Here is a 14,646-nt window from a genome sequence, read left to right as displayed (position 1 = left end):
TAGAATCTATCGTGTCTGGTTTAATATAGCTGCATCAGCATGGCACCATGGTTTTCCTCCTTTTACTTTTAACCTTTCTTAGTCCTTATGTTTTAGGGTCATCTCTTACAAATGGCATATGACTTTTTCTTTTAAAGTCTGCGTTAATGATCTTCACCTTTCAATGGAAATACTAGCCTATTTTAAATGATATATGTGGACTTGTTTCTACCATCTCAGTTAGCCTTTTTTGCAAACTTTCTTTGCCCCCACCTCCCAGATTCCTTTCTGACTCTGTTTTGTTTTCGTTGCTGTACCTGCTTTTGGCCTTGCTGTGTGCTCACTGCTGCAGGCTTTGTCTGGGTGTTGAGAGCAGGGCGGCTCTCTCGCTGCACACACAGGCTTCTCGCTGCTGTGTCTTCTCTTGCTGCAGATTGTAGGCTCTGCACAGGCCCAGTATCTGTGGCCCACGGGCTTAGCTGCTCCAAGGCACGTGGGGTCTCCTGGACCAGGGATCAAACCCATGTCTCCTGCATTGGCGGGCAGATTCTTCACCACTGAGCTCCAGGGAAGCCCACTAACATTGTTTTAAATTGACCACGATTTTTCTACTTGTCATTCCTCCCGGCTGCCCCAATGGTTTATAAGTTATATAGAACTTTCTGTTCTTTCAGTGTTGATCCTAGAACTTTTAGCATGAATATTTTAAAATGGACAGTTAATCAGTATCGTTAACCTCCTGCTCAGTCAAGGCCTCTGGGATGCTTCAACTTCTGTTCTCTCCACCTCCGAAATAACATGCTGCATTTAAATGTCTGGGACTTGAGCTCTATTTCGTATTTCAGTTTCTTTAAGTCAGTTATTATTGTTGGCCCTCCATATCCATAGGTTCTGCGTCCATGGATTCAATCGACTGCTGATAGAAAATATTAGGAAATAAAAAGAATTCCAGAAAGTTCCAAAAATCAAGGCTTCCTTGCCCTGTGCACTGGCAGTTGTTGGCATGGCGCGCATCCGCACGTTGTACTCGGCACCGTACGCGATCCTGGGGTGATTTGAAATGCATTGCAGGGCCTGCCTAGGTTCTAAGCACATACTGTACCATTTTGTAAAAGGGACTTGAGATTTTGATATCTGTGGGGACCTGGAGCCAAAACCCCCCCAGACACCAGGGGACAGCTTGGTGCCACCAAGGGTCGCTACTTGAGTCCATTTCCTTTGCTTAGCACTTTTTTTTCTCTTGCGTCTGAGACCTTTCTTGCGTCTGGCTTTTATTCCACTTCTGTTTTATGTGGGTACATAGTGGATCTGCGGTGCTGTGCTAGTTTCCGGTGTGCAGCAAACGATTCAGTCACCCAGCGCGTGCGCCCGTGCTCCTTCAGTCTTCCCCGTGTAGGCTGTCACTAACACAGAGTCCTGAGTGCGTTCCCTGTGCTCCACAGGAGGTCCTTGTCGGGTCTCCATTTTATATATAGACAGACGCATGTGGGTTTAGTCCCAGCCTTCCCCCTTTGCTAACCGTAAGTCTGTTTTCTCTTTTTTTCCTGAAAAATGCTCTTAAGAAGGTCCTATCACTGAGTATCTGCTTTTAATCAAAGTCTTGACTTTTTGTCTGAAAATATTTTTATTTTGCCTTCTTTCTTGCTGTCATTCAGTTGCTAAGTCATGTCCGGCTCTGCGACCCCGTGGACTGAGTGACGCACGGAGGGCTTCCCTGTCCTTCACTGTCTCCCGGGGTTTGCTCAAGTTCATGTCCATGGAGTCGGTGATGCTGTCTAACCATCTCATCCTCTGCCACCCTCTTCTTTTGCCTTCAGCCTCTCGCTGGGCCGTCGTTCCCAGACGATAGTATTGTAGTTGGACAGCTACTTTTTCTCTCTCGTTTTGACATTACTGTTCTACCTCATCTGAGTCACTGGTTTATCTTAACTACTCCTCTTCCTTAAGTGCTGTGTCTCCTTTCTCGTACTCCGAAGCCTCTGTGTGTGTGTGTGTGTGTGTGTGTGTGTGTGTGAGAGAGAGAGACGTTTGTGATGACTTAATCTATCTAGGTGTGCATTTCTTTGTATCCTCCATGGGACTTGTTGGCTTTCTGAATCTGAAGATTGGTAACGTTCGTAACAGCAAGGAAATCCTCAGCCATTTCCTGCTGTGGGATTGGTTCTTCCGCATTTCTCCTTCACTCTGGACCTCCAGTTGCGTTTGGTTGGATGCTCTTGTTGTATTCTGCATTGCCCAGCCTCTCTTCCATGTTTCCCATCTCTTATCTCTCTCTGCTGCAGTTCCTATAATGTCTTTAGATCCATCTTTCAATTGACTTAATTTTTTATTTGTTTTCCACAATTCAATTGCATTGAGTTTTTTAATTTCAGGAATTATATTTTTCAGCTCTGGAAATTCTGTTTGAGGCATCCCCAAATCAAGTCCGCTTGGTTTTAGTAATCCAGTGTTTGTAATATTTGCCAATTCCCTCTTTAATTTTTGTTTTTTTGGTACATACATTATATTCTTTGTCTAATTGTTGCAGTATTTTCAGACTTTACAGTTCAGATTCTATGGGGTTTTTTTTTTTTCTGTTTTCTTGTACAGTGGCTTATTTCTTTTGTATTTAATTATTTTTTTTTTTAGTTGTGAACCTGTGTTCTTTAAAGTCTTATCTGTGAGAGTTCTTTGTGGACTGGGTTTGAAGTATGTTCTTCCAAGAAGGGTTGTGTTTTCCTCTAGTGGGCACCACCGGGCACTTTAAACTGAATATAGCTTGGGGTCTGTTGGTCCACACGGTAGAATTCTGGCCTCACGCCCACAAGACTTCAGACTCGTGGCTTAAAACTCTCAAGGGAGGCTCTTGTTTGCAGTTCCATCTGGAGCTGAGGTCAGGCTGGCCTTTATGCCACTGTCTGCCGCCGATTCCCCAGGATCTCACCGAAGGCCTCATCATTCAAGGGTCCCGCGTTTTATGTGGCGTTTTTACATTTCTACTTTCCTAGTGGGCTGTTTATGGCAGCCCACTCCAGTGCTCTTGCCCGGAGAATCCCAGGGACGGGGGAGCCTGGTGGGCTGCAGTCCATGGGGTCGCACAGAGTTGGACACGACTGAAGCGACTTGGCAGCAGCAGCAGCGGGCTATTTGGTGATTTTAGGTTATAAGCTCCTATGATTCAGCCTGATATGCAGGCATCCTGACGGCCTTGGGGTGGGTTGCTGTCTTCAGGAGAGGTTTTGCTTTGTGAACTTGTGCTGGGAGCCTAGGGAGCAATGCGTCTGAGGGCGCTTTAACCCCCCGAGGGGCCACAGTAACCCGGGAGCTGCCCGAGTCCTTCCCCCTGCAGCAGCCTCCCCCCAGGTTTGGGCTCCTGGCCCAGGGCTGGCGGCGGCATTTGCTCCACAAAGCCCTGCCTTCCTTACATGCCTGCTGCTCACTTTTCAGATTTTGTCTTTTTTTGTAAGATTTTCATCTGTGTGTGTGTGTGAAGTTCTTTTGGTCTGTGTGCATTTCCATGGATCTCCAAGATTCCCCTTATTTGCCAAGGAATCCAGCAAATGACTAAAAACACATCGCTGTCCTTCCCCTGGGGTCTTTTGTATGGCAGTTGGAAGAAGCCTTCCGAATGTCTTTCTGCCACCAGCTGGGAACGGAAGCGCCTGGTCAGCTCTCGTCCTCTGTGTCTTCCTACCTGTGGTCCGTTTTGGACAAAAGCACCGCACAGCGAGCACTGCTCCTATAATCCTCTTAACCCCACCTGCTTCTCTTCACACTTGGCAAAAGACCGGAGTTCTCAAGTAAACCCCTAAGAAGGACGACTTCGCCACACATGCTCCCCTCCAGTTGAAAGCCATCAGCTCCAGAGGGAACCCTAGTGCACAGGCGGAAGGGTCGACACGCAGAGGTGCTGTGGTAACGGAACAAATCGTGAGCGAGTCCAAGACCAGCAAAACGGCCGTGTCTGACCAGAAGCCGTCCCTGAACCTGTGGGTGGCGAGGGGTGCTCGTTCTCACCCTGAACTAATGTGATTTCTCAACTTGCATGTTGAGTGTTTCCCACCGATTTGACAAGAGGATTAATACCGGGTTTTTATTTGAGATGAGTAACACATGGTTCTGTGGGGTCCCAGTGAAGTCAGGTGGCTTGAATTTATGCTAACAGGATCGTCGTGAGTATCGTTCCTTAGAAAACGAAGCTAAAAATGGCAGGCGCTTCAGACATACCCCATGTTGATTTTGATGAACGGTATTTGAGGAGGCGGTTGGAAGTTCTTCCTCCTCCAACGTAATATGTTCAGCCTGCCTGGTTTCTTTGTAAAGTAGCTGGCATCCTGCAATGACGGACCCTGCAGCAGGAGGTGTCTGACACCGGTCAGTGCAGCCGGCCTGCCTGCACCATGAGCAGCGCTGCTTCGAGTGATTAATATTTGAAGGAGCTTGTCGCTTCCTGCTGAGTGTGTGTGTAATTTATGGATTATGAGCCCGTCGTAAAATCTCAGAGAAAGCTAACTGTATCACGTGAGAGAAAGATGCATTTATATTTTAACTCTAACTCCCTGAAGTTCTCTCTGTGTGCCCGTTTTTATCCAAAGGTATCGTCAATGTGCTGGTTTCCCGTCTCCGTCACAGGAAGCTTCCTTCCCAGGGAGGCCGGGGATACACTGCAGTCTCCTGTTTGGGCCATCTTTGAGGGCCAGCAGGGTTGCCCTGAACCAGTCACAGGGTTCCCTGAGTTTGTTCTGTCTGTCTGTCTGTGAGGCGGTGGAGTGGGGCTGGGGTTGCAGGGCATGGATCTTGGGACCGTGCTTGGAGTGCAGTGTGTTTTCCGTAGAAGCAGAGACCCTGCCCCACACCGCCTCGAATTCACAGGCTTGGGAAGTGATTTGCTTGTTTCTTTTCCTTCACTTCCTGTGATGCCTTTAAGAAGGTCTCAGTGCGCTGCTCTCGCGCTTGCGTATATCTTGTTCTTTTTTAAAGTATATTTGATTTACAGTGCTGTGTTAATTACTGCTGCTAAGTTGCTTCAGTCATGTCCGACTCTGTGCGACCCCATAGATGGCAGCCCAGCAGGCTCCCCCGTCCCTGGGATTCTTCAGGCAAGAACACTGGAGTGGGTTGCCATTTCCTTCTCCAGTGCGTGAAAGTGAAGCTATTCAGTCGTGTCCGACTCTTTGCCACCCCAGCGACTGCAGCCCACCAGGCTCCCTCGTCCCTGGAATTCTCCAGGCAGGAGTGCTGGGGTGGGGTGCCGTCGCCTTCTCCCGTGTTGATTACTGCTGTATAGCAAAGGGATTCATTTACACACATATCTGTGTTCAGTTGCTTCAGTCCTGTCCAAAGCTTTGCGACCCCATGGACTGTATCCCACCAGGCCAGAATACTGGAGTGGGTTGCTATTCCCTTCTCCAGAGAATCTTCCTGAACCAGGGAGCCTGGGTCCCCTGCACAGCAGGCATATTCTTTACCACTGAGCTACCTGGGAAGCCCTATACAAACATAGATATATATACACAGTCTTCTTTTTGATATTCTTTTCCATTATGGCTTAGGCTTGTTTATGTCCTTGAAAGAAGGAGAGAGAAAGAAGCTCTCAGGTTCAGAACCCCCGCTCTTGTATGGACGGAAGTGAAAGGCAGCACCTGCTTTCTTTCTGGTGTGTTTCTCCCTGTCTCTACCCAACACCCCAGACTTTTTACTTAAAAGAAGGGTTAGCCTGTGGGAAAGGAGGAGGAGAAGCACAGGGAGCAGCACGTATGCCTCTCGCCTGGACTCACGGAGAGTTCGTCTTTCACACTGCTTGCCTTTTTCTTGACTCTTGCTCCCAGAATCCTCTCCCTCTCCACAGCACCACACTGCCCTTCCCCAGGGCCACCTCCTCAGGGAGTGTCCAGGAAGGCCCCCCAGACCGCCTGCTCTCTGCCGCACAATCCTACCTGCTCCAGCACGCTGGTGGACACTCCCCAGACCACCTGCTCTCTGCCACACAATCCCACCTGCTCCAGCACGCTGGTGGACACTCCCCAGGTTGCCTGCTCCAGCGCTCGCTCAGTGTCTCCTGCGGGGGTCCCCTCCCTGCTTGGCACCAAGCTAGGCCCTGAGAACATCCCAGGGGCCGGACCCTGCCTTGTGCGGCTGACCCTCTCACGGGAACCATCACACAGTCCGTGATGATGGTGAGAAGTGCTGGCCATGGAGGGAGTTCGGGGTGCTGACAGTTGGGGCAGTTGGGACAGGTGTATCCACAATCCCAAGACGTAGAAATGTTTTCATTGGTGGGCGAGCCAGTGGGAAAGGGGGCCAGTGTGGTGCAGCAGAAAGTTCCCCCCACCCCGCCCAGAGCCCCCAGCCCCCACACCCACAGCCAGACGCCGTGTCCCCCACAGGCCTCCGTGCCCTCTCTCTGCCCCCTGCAGCTGTAAGTGACCCCCCTCCATGAGTGTTCCTCCCCGATCGCCTCACTGCCGGCCCCTCCTGTGCGCCGGGCAGACAGGATCCACGGCTGTCCACACAGCGTGTGGCCGAACTCCACGGACGCATCACGGTCCTCGCTGGTCCAGACAGCGGCCGGCATCACCCACATTGCACAGCCCCGTGAAGCGGGGTGGGGCACGGGGTGCAGATACTGTGTCCCTTTTGCCAAAAAGAAAGCCAAGGGAGGTCCGTCCCCTGCTCGGACATACGGGCATGACGACATACTCGGAGGTGTGACAGTCCTCTTGAGTTCTGGTGGGAACGCATAGGTGATCTGGTTACAGGGCAAATCAGAAAAGAGCAAGAGTCGGTCTGGTGGTGTAGCTGAGAGCTCGAAAGTCAGGCTTTGCTTCCCATTCCTGCTCTTCTGATGAGCTGTGTGGCTTTAAGTAAATCACCAAACTTGCCCAGACCTCACCTGTAGCATCTATAGAATAAGGATGCTAACAGAACCACTTTAGAGTTGAATGCGATCTTCTCTGCAGATACAGCAAGGCGCCTGGCAGGTGGTCAGTTTAGTAGAGGGGAGCTTGTTGTGTTGCGTCTGTGTAACCATGACTTGCTTCTCTGATCATCTGTGAGCATCCTTGTGAGTGTCTGGATCTCATGCCGCCTGGGCTGTGTCCCCTGGGGACCCCCACCCTAAGGCCGCGCATCCACATGAGGGGTGGCGTGAGTGGATGAGGGAGGGGCCGTGGCAGCGAGGAGCTGTCACCCAGGGCAGGCGCCTCTTTTTCCCTGAACACCAGGTTTAGGCTGCTGACAAAGTCTCCTGGCTCTGTCTTAGAGGAGAGCAGGCTTTTTTCCTCGGAAGGACCCAGCCAGCGTCGCCCGGTGGTGTCTCTGCCGCGCACTGGCGGGCACGTGAAACCCAGCACAGCTTGTTTCTTACAGTTTATCAGGAGAGATTGTGCTTCCACCGCCGTCACAGCAAGAGAGCGTTGCTTTGACGCCTCAGCCGCTCGAATGGAGTGATCGTGTCCACGGCGGGAGGTCAGCGGGATTTCGGGCCTCAGCCTCAGGGCAGAGGCTCCTGTTGGCAGACCGCTGGCCGGTGTCCCTGCATCTGCTCCGAGAGCTCGGGGGGCTGCCGGGGGGCTGCTCCAGGGGGTTTAACGGTGTCCTCTCTCGTCCCCGCCCTGCAGGAACGGCCTCCCCGGCTGCCGCCTGCGGACTGAGAGCGAGCCGGCGTGCGGCTCCCCGGTGGTCAGCGGGGACCCCAAGGAGGACCACACCTACAGCAGCGCCAAGGCCGCCGCCGCCCGCAGCGCCTCGCCCGCCAGCGACTGCGCCTCGTCCTCCTCGGCCGACGAGCCCGACGAGGTCGCCGCCAAGGGGGGCCCGGAGGGCAGCGAGGGCAGCTGCCCCAGCCGCGAGAGCCACAGCGAGCCGGAGGAGGACGGCCGGCCGCGCGGCCCCCGGGAGGCCCCGGGCGACGGCGGCCCCGCGCACAAGAAGCGGCCGCCCGCGGCCAAGGCGCGGAAGGTGCCCAGCGACACGCTGCCCCTCAAAAAGAGACGCACGGAGAAGCCCCCCGAGAGCGACGACGAGGAGATGAAGGAGGCGGCGGGCTCGCTCCTGCACCTGGCGGGCATCCGGTCCTGCCTGAACAACATCACCAATCGGACGGCAAAGGGGCAGAAGGAGCAGAAGGAAACCGCGAAAAATTAACAGAAACAAGTCACTGATTTGTTTTGAACTTACGGCCATTTGGTTTCAGCATGTCAGGAGATTTCTAATGATTTGTGGCAATATCAGCAATTTATTCTTTTTTTCTTTTTCCTTTGGTTTGGTTTTCTTTCTTTTCTTTCCTTTTTTTTTTTTAATTTGCCCCCCCCCCCTTGGTTTTGGACCCTTAAGAATTTTATGTTGAAAGGAGATTGAAGCCATAGAACTCATATTGACACTCAGCCGTTTTACAAAAGCTTTTCATTACCTGAAGACAAAACCGAAAAAGCCAAAATGACCATTGCTTCCTCCAGCTTGTCTCAGAATCCCGCGGCTGAATCCACAGGGACGCAGCGGGAACGCCGCGGGGACACACACCCAGCGCTAGAAGGCACGTGTGCAAGGTCACCGTCGATCAGGCCCAACCTTTAGGTTTAAGAGGTCAGGGTGTGCACCCAGCTGGGGTCAGTGAGTGAGCCCACGTAAGGCAACTGAGGAGACGGAAGGACCCCTGGTCCCCCTAGGAGCAGACCCAGGCTCGTGGCACTGGGGCATCAGATGATGCCAGGAGAAGCCTTGGTGTGGCTCCAGCATGCAGTGTGAGGTGGGAGCAGGGCGGTCACCAGTCGTCTGTGCTTCTTAACCACGAAGCCCAGTAGCATCTCCGCAGGCGAACACTGGACCGCTCTTGTTCACCAGGTCTCAGTGACTCATGAGAAGAAACTGGGTCAGTTTTTAATGATGTTGCTGATCATTGGATTCTGTTCTGTATTAAATGAAAAGCAGGTTACACAAGCCATAAGCCTGAAGGTTGGTCCTGCTCATATGCACCTGTGCACACACACACACACCACACACACGGAAGAGGGGAAAAAAAAAAACTGATGCAAAAAACAAGCTGTCTTCTTAACTGCCCAAGTGAAAATCAAGTTCCAAGAAATTACCATAGCTGTTAAGGAAATAATGGTACAAAACTTTTTCTGTCTGTCAAAACCATTTGATCCAAGTGAAAACAAAAAGCTGCGGACCTGCCATTAGTATTGTGTATTTTTAAAAGATGAAAGGCACACTGATGGACAAACTAAAGTAAAATATGGCAAAAAAGAAAAACAAAACTCCTATACTGCCCTCAAAATGGAGTTTGCAATTAACGTCAGTCAGTATTCATCTTTGCAAAAATCAAAATGATTTCCACATTCAGCCGTGTAGCCAGCAGAAATTTCTGATCCACAATGCATGGAATTCCTTTGAAAAAAGAAAAAGAAAAAAAAAATCACAAAAACACAAACTTTTTTTTATTCAAAAATAACAAAGTTCTTGTAAGGTAAATAATGTATTTAGCATGAAGCATGAATTATTTTCATATAAATATAGAAAATAGAGAAAAGGCTATGCCTCTAATTTTTAAGCCCTTAGGCTTAGAGGTTCTTTTGGTTTTCTTCTTTTTTTCTTTTTTTTTTTCTTTCCTTTCCTTTAATTTTTTTCGCTTTTTTGTTTTTCTGTTTTTTTTCTTTTCCTTTTTTCCGATTATTTTGTTTTGGTTTTTTGAAGCAGGTGTTTAAGGTTTAACCTTCTTCAGGGACAAATTCTGACTGTTGGGGAGCTTACTCTGCAATACAAAAATCTCTTCATGTTCTGGTAGGGCCTGGATGGCGGCGCTCTGGATTGCCTTGTCTGCACTTCAGCCCCCGGCCCCTCTGATTCTCTGTTGAAAAGTGTGTCCTTTCTCTCTGTCTGTGCATGTTTACCATGACGCAATAATCTGAGGGCAAACTGAGTCGTGAGTGTGTATGATAGAATCAAGAGAAGTAAGGGACACTGGCTTGAGAAAACCAGGACCGAGATTTGGTTTCTAGGGGAAAAGGCAGTGAACGATTATGCAATTCGCCAGGAGAAGGGGAAACACGCCTGGGCCTTATCGGATGAGGGTGTGAGTTAGGGTGCCCGTGACGGAGAGAGTGCGCGGGCCTGGGAGGGCCCGGCCCGCAGACGCCCCGACGCCGGTCCCGGCGTCCCCGCCGCCCGGGTGCTCGAGCCCACCTGGAGCGACGCCCACCCGGGTTGTGGCGCGGCGTTCAGACCACCAGGTGAGGGCGCGCGGCCCGGAAGAAGCTCCTGTTACCTTTGCCTGAAAGAAAGGAGTTAGGGAGATCAGAGGAACCTTTGAAAGAGTGATCTTCCGCCCACACGGAAGGGGATTTTAAAGCGTAAAAACACCTGCTCTCAAGATAGACGGTGAGGGAGAAGGAGGGGACTGGGGTGATCTCCACTTTTTGAAACAGGCGGGGTGGGCGTTGCGGAGCCCTCCGCCCGCCCCGGGCACGGCCCGCAGCCCCAGCGGCCGGGACGGCGGGAGAAGCTAACCCGCGCGTCCTCTTCCCCTGGGCTGCTGATGAGCTGAAAAAAAGATCTACAGCCCTGCGCAGGTCAGACTCATTACTGAACCTGAGTGCGCCCAGCGCGCTTGTGCTGGGCGTGGAGAGATGGGGGTAAGGATGTCTTTTCGAAGCGCCCCGGACCCTCCGTCTCCCCACACCAACGTCTGACACCCCAAAAGCCATCCGCAGCTGCGGGATCCGGGCGGCACTTGGCGGTATCCCCTCACCAAGCCCCCCTCAGCCACCCAGCCCTCCCAGATCAAATCCAGACTTCCCTCCCGAAAGGCAGAGACAAACATCCAGGACTGTTTTCTGGCGGGGGTTCCTTCGACGGCGACCCCCACCGGTGGGCTGTCTCCCCTCATTTCCTTTTTTCTAAAGGAGCAAAGGCCTCTTTTAGAAAATAATAAAATGCAATGTGTGTGATTTACTTTTCTGATCTCTTTGAGAAATAGAGAAATATCTTATAAAAGTGTGTTCTTAACTCCAGAACCACTCTTTTTGCATAAATACCTCATCGGGCAGCTTTCTAAGTGTTATTTCCTGCGTCTCCTGCAGTCCCTAACACAGGACCTGCTGGGAGACCTAGGGGAAACTTTAGTGAGGGTACTTTTTTCTATTTTTCTTCTGTTTTTGGAGGCATACACATTATGCATAACCAAAACAATGGCTCAATTGTGTTTAACTTTGTATTTCGATTGTTGAGAAAAAAAAAAACAGTATCGATGTGTCTGTGGCCGTTCATAGTGACTTCATTGCGGAATGAGGTTGTCCATGTCCTTGCCAAGCCGGGGGCAGAGACACCCTCTGTCACCCCCTCCTCCAAGAGCAGTAGAGAATTTAAGCACAAGCCTATTTGTGAAAGAATATTTTGCTCCAGTGTAATTCACTCTAGTCTTGGAATTTCTTCCCAAACATCAGGTGTTCTTTTAGCTTCCAAACTACCCTGTGTACTCATTTAGTCTTGACAAAAATCGCCTAAGCACCGTTCCAGGGGTGTGGTGTTTTTGCTTTGGTTTCTCCTGCTGGGAGAAACGGCGTTTTCGTGTGTCATTCCAGTATCTCACATACTCACGTGGGGCGGGGGGTGGGGGGGCAGTGGGGAACTATAGCAATATTTGAAGATGCTTTTGGGAAACAACCGTGAACTCGTCCGCACCGTGACATCCGCATTTACTTGTTGTCAGTCCTAGGACACGTTTAAGAGACGGAGACTATGCTCTTTCTTCTTAAATGCTATACGCGCAGAAAGTTATTTTTATGCTACTACAGTTGTCTCTTATCTTTACCTAGTACTTTGTGGAAAGGGTCTGCATCATCGATTTTCCCAGCCTTATGATACACCCTAAGCTCCTATTTCCCTCCCCCCTCTCTAAGCAGTATATATATATACACACACATGTGTTCAAGAGTTCTTTGGTCAAATTGTCTATCTGAAACTAAAGTGAACCCACCCCACATCCAGACGATGGTTGGAGAAAACCCTGGCCAAAACAGCTGTGGCAGATTTTAGTCTTGGGGCTGCTTTTTTCAGAAGGACTGTGTGGGAGGCTTCTCCCAAGAGCTGGGTTTTTCCCTGGGAGAGGCACCGGGTGTCTGGCCCTGGCTGAGCGTGGTCGTGAATACCACGTCTCACTGGGGGTGGGGGGGGGGAGCTTCGGGCTGTGGGCTTTGTAGGGTGAAGACCTTCCAGATGGCCTTTGTCCAGCTCAGTCCTGGGGCCCAAATGCTACCAGCCCCCCATCTCAGTGACCCCTGCCCCACACTCCACACGTGTGGGCCCCCAGCCTCTCATCCAAGAGCTCTCAGAGAAGGAATCAATCTGTACAAGTGACCTGCACGGGAGGGTTTTCCACATGGGATTGGATTCAACTCAATGTGACTTCTCTTTCCCTTTAAACTTGATTCAGGTTGGGACTCGTTTCTTTCTGGTGGATCACAGCTGCCCAGATGTTGCCATTTTCTTTTTTATATTTCTGTAGAGGAGTATTTTTCTTTCATCTTCAGGATTTTTTTTTTTTTTGCCACCAAAAGAACACATCTGAACTCCGTGTCCCCTCTTGATTGTGACTTAACCAGTGTTGACAGCTCAATCCTTCGTGTCGTAGGTCCCAGCTCGAATACTATATCAAACACTGTTATGCACATAACGCAGCACTGTGATCTAATTTAAATAATACTTTTTTATTATTTATACTACTATATATAATAGACAGCAACACTTTTGCTATATAACCTAAGTGATAACCCTCTTTTTAGTTACCTACCAAAACTCGGGACTTTGGTTTATATTGCAGTTAACACAGTTACAAAGTTGGAATGGTGTCTTTTTTTTCCTTCGTTGTAATGGAATGTGTAAATCAAAGTATATCTGTTGTGTGGTGTTCCCGTCCCTGGAGCCCCGTGAGAATGTCTGCAGGGCGTTCAGTGTTCTATGTAGACCCACCTGCCTTTGTGAACCCATCTGTCAACCCCCCTTCCTTGGAGAGAGTGCCGGTGATGGTGGCCAACTGCTCTCTCTGCCCCCTACTGGTTATTCTTGAATTAAGCACAGACTCCGTTGCTTTTATCATGAATAATGTGTGTGACCTTACAATTCTTCCACAGTTCAGCAAACAAGTGCTATAGTGTCACTGACCAAAAATTAAGGAAGGAAAATCCGATGTTTTAAACGATCCATCTTTTCACGGCCGAAACCAATGTGTCTATGGTGCTGCGTTCTGCTGTCTGTCCTACTTTTGAAATCAGACCTGGGTGAAAGATCACTTCTGACTTAACTGTGATCGTGCTCACAAGTACCCTTCCTGTTCGTTTTGTTAGCGCTGAAATCAAGACTATTTATTTGGAATAGATACAGCAGTGTTTTTCACTTCCTTTGCAACCGTTGAGAACAGCCTTCCCTACCTTTTGCAAGGAATTAATATTCCATATTGGATTCGCAAAGACTTCGATATGGTGTGTCTAGCAAACCTAGAAACTGTCTCTCACCCTTTCACGACTGTGGCCTGAGTTCCTAACCCCTCCCTTTTGTTAGATGAAACTCTTAGCACAAGTTCAGTTATTTAAACGTGCAGCATTGCCCGAGTGTGTGTGTCGAGCCATCGACACAGCTGATTCAGTAACCGCTGTTCACACTCGCTACTGACACTGCCATGGTGACAATGTGGAGGAAGCAAGTATCCGTGTGTGTCTGGGAAGCATTATACACGTGTACATTTTTTTATACTCTGATTCTGTAACATTTCTGAGTTCTGTTTTTGTTTTACAGAAAAATAAATAACAGTGATAAAGCAATCAGAAGACAAGAGGTTTACTCTCAATACTCGGGGTCGTGTGACCTCTGGCCAATAGACCTCCATGGCCAAGTGTATTCAGTTAGAGTAATAAGTTTTCAAAAGCCAATTTTCGTCCGTGTTTCTTTCTGTATGAAACTGCCAATATCATGAACAGAAAGGGAGACCCGTAGAGGAGAAAGTGACGTTCGGTCGCGTTTGTGTTGCCTAGAGGAAGAGTGGAAGCAGGCACAGCCCGCCCACCTCGAGGGACCCGATGGCGTTGCTTGGAGGCATCCATACTTGCATTTCGCATCCTTCGTATGTAATCATATTGCCAAAGACAAACTATTTCATCATTTATTGTAAATAACACTTTCCCCCCAGACCTACCATAAGGTTTCTGTGATGTATTGTCTTCCAGTTGCAATAAAAATGACTGAGTTGCATCAATTGAAGAAAGCGCCGCGTAGCATTGTGTGCCCTGCGTCTTCGGAAGCGCACGCTCAGCGGTAAAGTCGGCTGTAGTCTGCGCCTGCGCCGGGCTGCGTGTGCCGTTCCTTTCACGGCTCGGCGCCAGAGCCTCCGCGGCACGTGGCCGTGCCTTTCGCGTTGTGCTCACTCACGCCCAGTCATGCTCACAACCCCATGGACTGTAGCCCGCCGGGCTCTTCTGTCCATGGAATTTTCCAGGCGGGAATACTGAAGTGGGCTGCCGTTTCCTACTCCAGGCGCCCTTCCTGACCCGGGGGTCAAACCCACTGCTCCTGAATTGGCAGGCGGGTTCTTCCCCAACGCGCCACCTGGGAAGCCCAGCCTGTTCTCATACGTGCCTCCTTTGCATCAGGAAACCACACAGCTTCTGTAAACACACAGATTCGCAGCCGAAGGCCGAG

At 50.1% G+C, this 14,646-nt stretch overlaps 1 protein-coding gene across 9 annotated transcripts in view; it reads left to right on the top strand.

Moving 5' to 3' along the window:
- Positions 1-14,212, top strand: part of FOXN3 (forkhead box N3) — a 448,976-nt gene extending 434,764 nt beyond the window's left edge. For 8 of the 9 annotated variants that reach the window (XM_005212146.5, XM_024997328.2, XM_005212147.5 and 5 more), the window contains one exon: positions 7,578-14,203. In XM_005212146.5, coding sequence (XP_005212203.1) covers positions 7,578-8,103 — 526 coding nt within the window. In that variant the 3' untranslated portion in view covers positions 8,104-14,203. Of the gene's footprint in view, positions 1-7,577 lie in introns of all 9 variants that reach the window. The other variant, NM_001206687.2, reaches the window with a different exon arrangement.
- The last annotated feature ends 434 nt before the right edge of the window (positions 14,213-14,646 follow it).

The sequence above is a fragment of the Bos taurus genome, chromosome 10 (genome assembly GCF_002263795.3).
Source record: "Bos taurus isolate L1 Dominette 01449 registration number 42190680 breed Hereford chromosome 10, ARS-UCD2.0, whole genome shotgun sequence".
Classification (NCBI taxonomy): Eukaryota; Metazoa; Chordata; class Mammalia; order Artiodactyla; family Bovidae; genus Bos; species Bos taurus.
This window is presented reverse-complemented; position numbering and strand designations above follow the sequence as displayed.